The sequence below is a fragment of the Echinops telfairi genome, unplaced genomic scaffold (assembly GCF_000313985.2).
Source record: "Echinops telfairi isolate 266 unplaced genomic scaffold, ASM31398v2 ScPeMD7_2010;HRSCAF=2546, whole genome shotgun sequence".
NCBI classification, from domain to species: Eukaryota; Metazoa; Chordata; class Mammalia; order Afrosoricida; family Tenrecidae; genus Echinops; species Echinops telfairi.
This window is the reverse complement of record NW_022105908.1, coordinates 22,181,992-22,187,557: the sequence shown is the minus strand read 5'-3', so window position 1 is coordinate 22,187,557 and position 5,566 is coordinate 22,181,992. Positions and strand designations below refer to the sequence as shown.

The 5,566-nt window shown below is 48.1% G+C and overlaps 1 protein-coding gene across 1 annotated transcript in view; it reads left to right on the top strand.

Annotated features, from left to right (window-relative positions):
* Positions 1-5,566, top strand: part of NLRP1 (NLR family pyrin domain containing 1) — a 58,776-nt gene that overhangs the window by 42,709 nt on the left and 10,501 nt on the right. Inside the window, exons 10-11 of the mRNA XM_045293324.1 lie at positions 354-589; positions 748-815. Coding sequence (XP_045149259.1) covers positions 354-589; positions 748-815 — 304 coding nt within the window. The remainder of the gene's footprint in view (positions 1-353; positions 590-747; positions 816-5,566) is intronic.

The window sequence follows — 5,566 nt, the reverse complement described above, 5'->3', positions numbered from 1 at the left end:
TCAACTCGGTGGCAATGTGTTTGGTTTGGGGCTTCATCACCACCACCATCATCATGAAGCCAACCACGCCTGGGCATCTCTGAAAATGTTGGCATGCACTAGGTGGCTTATTACTTACAACCTTATGACCTGGGTCCTATTATTATCCCCATTTACATATGAGAAAACAAAGCCTGGGGAAGTTGGAATGACTTGCTCAGGGATCCACAGCTGGAGACCAGGGAACCAGGACTCCAACATAACCCGTTCGACGTTGACGTCTAGGCTTGTAGCCGCAGCGCCCGCTGCAGAAGAGGGGCTCCGTGAGTCTGTGGAGAGTAATGTGCTCTCTGCCTCTTCCCTGCTCCTCCCAGGGTTCACCTCCCCACAGCCGGCTCCTACCACTGGCCCAGCACCGGTCTCCACTTGGTCGTGAAAGAGGCAGTGACGGTGGGGATTGGGTTTTGTTCCTGGGGCCAGTACCTAGATGGGATTGCCTCACGGCACAACTGGAAGGTGGCAGGACCTCTGTTGGACATCAAGGCTGAGCCAGGAGCGGTGGCAGCTGTGTACCTCCCCCACTTTGTGGCCTTCCAAAGTAAACAAGCAGGTGAGCCAGCAGGAGGGAGGGATAAAGGGACTGAGGGTGGTGATGGCAATGCAGGTGAAAGGGCTGACATGACATCCTGGGGAGGGGCTTTAAGGCTTTCTCTGAGAGACGGAAGGGATTGTGGAAGTGCAGGTGAGACTTCCCCCTCGTGCCAGCAGGCTCTGGTCTGATCTTCTTTGAAGCCTCTGTCCCCCAGCCTCACGATGCTTTTCATCTGAAGTCCTTTGTAAGTCTCCCTAAATAGAAACGGATCTCCCCAGTAATAGCCAGCATTCCTTAACTGCTCTTACCTCCATGGCATCACTCAGGAACCCAGGGGATGTCTGAGGGAGCCTCCTAAATGTCATGGGAAAGCAGAAATACAAGATAATCCATTTAAAAAGTGAGACTCAGCTGAATAACCAGAAATGCTGCATGCTTGTAGCTGGCAACAGTGGAAAGCCATTAAGGTCCGGAGTCCTGACAGAGGGACGTCCAACTAGGAAATGTAAGCCCAGAGAGGACTACAGTTGCCCGAACCTCCCTCCCATCCAAATGTAAATGTTTGAAGAAACATAAGCTCAAGTCAAGAAATTTCACAAACAATAAACATGTGTGAACTGGTAGAAATGAAAAATACTAAAAGCAGTTCTGTAAAGAATTTAGGTCTTTACAGAACTGGAGTTAGGAGTCACAGAACATAAAATAAGTATATTTCCTATGCATCTCAGCTTCACCCCAGAGCCCAGCAGACTGGCTACCTCAGGTGGAGAGCTCTATGCAAAGTGAAAATGCAGGGCCCCTTGTTCAAAAAGTGTCAAGAATTTCAAGACAGCCACCAAACTGAAAATCACACCTTTTGTCATCGAATCATTCTGCTTCATGGTGACACCACGCGGTGCACAATAGAATTCCCATAGGGCTTGAAAGACAGAAATGGGCCAGTCTCCTGGGAGACAGGAGCAGTTGGGAACAGAGACAGAGTAATGACCAGGCGGCTGGGGCTGGGGGAGCCATGGGCTTCCCCTGCAGAACTCTTGCCATCCTTAAGTTCACTGTTCTCCTTCCTGTCTGTCTGCCTGTGGGACCATGAGCTCTGGAGTTACCGTGTCCATGTACCTCCCTGTCCTCGTTGTTCGCTGATTCAGGATCAGCAAGCCTGCTTCCTCGATGTAAAACTTCTGAAATCGCTTTTGCAATCGTTCTGGGACATTGTGTGTGAGCAGAGAGACAGAGAATGCCAGCCAAAGTTGAATGAGGCTCATTCCGTATTTGCTAGTTCAGTGCTGGGGTGGGAGGGGGCTTTGTACACCCGAGAGACCCTGAGGAAGTGTTCATGCCCTTGACTACTAAACCAAATGTTGGAGGCTCAAGTTCATCCTGAGGTGAATTGGGGAAAGAACCCCTAGTGATCTCCATGTGGAAAATCAGTCACTGGAAAAATCTGTGGAGTGGACTTCTACTTTATGGGAGCAATCAGCCATATTGTTCTCCCCACAGTGTGGCTGGTGGGTTTGAACGGCTGCCCTTGCTGTGAGCAACCCAGTCCTAACCCACTGAGACACTAGGGTTTTTCTTACACACCATAACGACTGTGAATAACAAGGATCATCGCATATCCCCCAGGGCTGCACATTGTTAATACTCAGTCGATTGTGGGTTAGTAAAAGGGTGTGGGGTCAGGGTCTCAGATCCGGCTGCAGAACTCTTCCTACTCCACGATGGCTGTTCGGAATATTTCTAAGAAAAACCAGTCAGAGAGAACTCAATGTAGAGAGTCCCGCCCCTGGGCCAGTAACCCTCAAGGCTCTTGCCTTTCATACCAGGATCTTAGTCACTGTTGCCCTTCTCTTTCCAAACAGCACTAATGCAAGGGGGTTTCTGACACCTTGTGGGAAAATATCCATTATCTTTTAAGTCCATTTATTCATAGCCTTTTTGAAGCCCCCTCGTCTACTGTCCTGGAGCCCTAAAGGCGTCGTGGTTACAAGTTGGGTTTCAATCCGCGAGGACGGCAGTTCAGAACCACCAGCTACTCTGTAGGAGAAAGATGAGTCTTTCTACTTCCGTAAAGAGTTACAGTCTCAGGAGGAGGAGGTGGGGGAAGGGAGCGGTAAGCAAACACCACAGACAAGGGAACAACTAGGGAATTAGAATCAACAACGAGGAGGGTGTAGAGATCCTGAGGGTATTGGAGCTATAGCAACCTACCTGAGAGGAATTATTAAGAGGCAGAAGAAGGGCGAGCATGATGGCGGGAAATAAGGACAGTAAAAGGAAACAGAGGAATGACCTAGGAAGCAAAGTTATGGATAGAGGTATGAACATAGGTGTTTATATATGTAAATACATTAATTCATAAAAATAGAGGTATTGGCCTATGTACATATATTTATATACCAATACATGGAGGTAGTAGACAGATTTTCGGCCTCTGCTCATGCCCTGCCTCAATGCAAAAACACTTTGTTCTAACAACCTGGCATTCTGTGATGCTCACTCTTCTGGCACAATCGCTGAAGACAAAATGGGTGCATAAGCAAATGTGAAAAAAGCTGATGGTGCCCAGCTATCAAAAAATATAGTGTCTGGGGTCTTAAAGGCTTGAAGGTAAACAAGCAGCCATTTAGCAGGGAAGCAAATAAGCCCACATGAAAGAAGCACACCAGCCTGTGTGATCATGAGATGTCGACAGGATCCGGTAACAGGCATCAAAAGCCACAAAACAAACAAACAAGAAAACATATTGTTGAGAAAGAGAAGGGTTGTAGCAGAGACCCAAACCCATCTGTAGACAATGGGACATCCCCCCAAAAGGTCACAAAGAAGGGATGAGTCAACCAGGGTGCAGTATAGCACCGATGAAACACACAATATTCCTCTGGTTCCTTGAGGCTTCCTCACCCCTAACTATCATGACCCCAATCTTGCCTTTCACTGTGGACTAGACTTGTGTATGTACACAGGTACAGATAAGATATAAGAGCTCACAACACAGAATCCAGGAACAGAAATGGGAGTAGAGATACCAGGAGGGTAGAGAGAGGGTGGGGAGAGAAAGGGAGGAAGGGGGAACGTATCACAATGATCGATACATAACCACACACACACACACACACACCCAGGGGGAGGAATAACAGAATTGCAGGAGGAGGGAGACAGCAGTTAGTGTAAGATATGAAAATAATAATTATAATTTATCAAGGGGCTATGAGGGTGGGAGGGGAAAAGGGGGTGGGGAAAGAGGAGCTGATACTAAGGGCTCAAATAGAAAGTAAATGTTTAGAAAATAATGATGGCAACATATGTACAAATATGCTTGATACAATTGATGTATTAATTGTTATAAGAGCTGTAAGAGCCCCAATAAAATGATCTTTTAAATAAGATAAATAAATAAATAAAAGTGGAAAGAAAAAAAGAAAAGAAGAGTTCCAGTCTCAGAAGCCACGGGGGCAGTTCTACCCTGTCTATAGAGTCGCTGTGAGTCAGCATCCACTTGAGGGCACAGGCTCTGTACACGGTCGTGCTTCATGGTCAGAGAAGTGATTCTGCTACAGTCTATGAAAAGGTCAGCATGTGCACGGAGGAGCGTGGCCAATGCACTTCGGCTTGCCCTTGGCTTCTAGCTCACAAGTGGGAGACTCCACTTTCTCATAAGTAACCCAAGCCCTGCATCGAGGAAACCCCTCGGTCCTATGTGAATCGGGATGGTCCAAACCCTAGGAAGAAGGTTAAGTTAGAGATGCACAGAACCTTCCAGAATTCAGGCAGAATTAGCTTGACACAGAGCATCTGCAAGTGTCGGGAACTAGGACACAGGGCTCTCCTCCTGGTACTGCTGTTGGGTGTGTGACCTTGAGAAAGTCACTTCCCCTCCTCCTGGCTTTCAGTTCCCCATCAGGAAGGGAGGGAGGGAGCCCCACTACCGTGGGGGGTGACAGGAGACCTGCCCAGTTAAATGTGGTTCAGGACAGAGCAAGTTGGCGCTATCGCTTTAAAAGGCAATTTAGCAAAACACAGTAAGTCATAAAAATCCTTGTGCCCTTTGGTGATTGTAAGGCAGAGATGTGTGCACCGCGGTATTATTTGTCATGGTGGGAAGTGGAAAGTCCCTCCCTGCTGAAATGAGCGGAATGGTTCCTTACGGGATGTCACGTCCACCCACAGGGATCCTAGGTGGTCAGTAGGAAGGCCGGACTATGCTTGTGACGATGGAAACTGATGAGGGAAAGGCAGGAGACAAAGCTGCATGTACTACGTCTGAAGTGCAAAGTGTGTCCCTGCAAGGGACAGATATATGGTTTCCTTGGTGAGGGTTGGAGGTCAAGTCTTCCTGGATGAGTTCCGACTGTGTGAACATTCTCTTTCATAATAAGCTATTAATAAAGAGAAACTAAAGTAATGGTCACCACAGACCTTTCTCGAGCTGGGGCCCACTCGGGCAAAGACACTTGTCCACGTTGCTGGATGACCTCATCACCCAGAAGCCACCTGCATGGCAACAGTTGCTAGGCAACACCACACTCAAGTTGACTCCAGGCATCTAGTTCAGTGTTTCTCCCACCACTGGCACTCGTCAGAGGTCTTGCGTGCAGTCAGAGAAACCCATTGGACTAATTTAGCCAGAAAAAAATCAATACATGTATGTAGTGCAGAGAGTTAATCAAGGGTTAGGCAGAAGGTTTTTAAAACCAACCACAAAAAAGCAATGACCGAAGGATGTTGGGAAGTCATAGGCATTAAGGAAAAGATGGGGAGCCCTCTGCTGCAAACAGCTACTGCAGGACCCTCCCTGCTATGGTGGCCAGTCTACAGTGTCACTGCCCAAACGACCTCTATCTTTTCATCCTGCTTCACCCTTCCAGACTCCAGGAAGCATGCGTTTAGTCATGTGTGGGAGCTGCCAGGTAGTGGCGGTGTCTGAATGGGAGGCTCAACTTGCCTCCTGGCAAGGCTCACACAATTGAGGGTGTGATGAGGAGGGAGGTGGGTGGC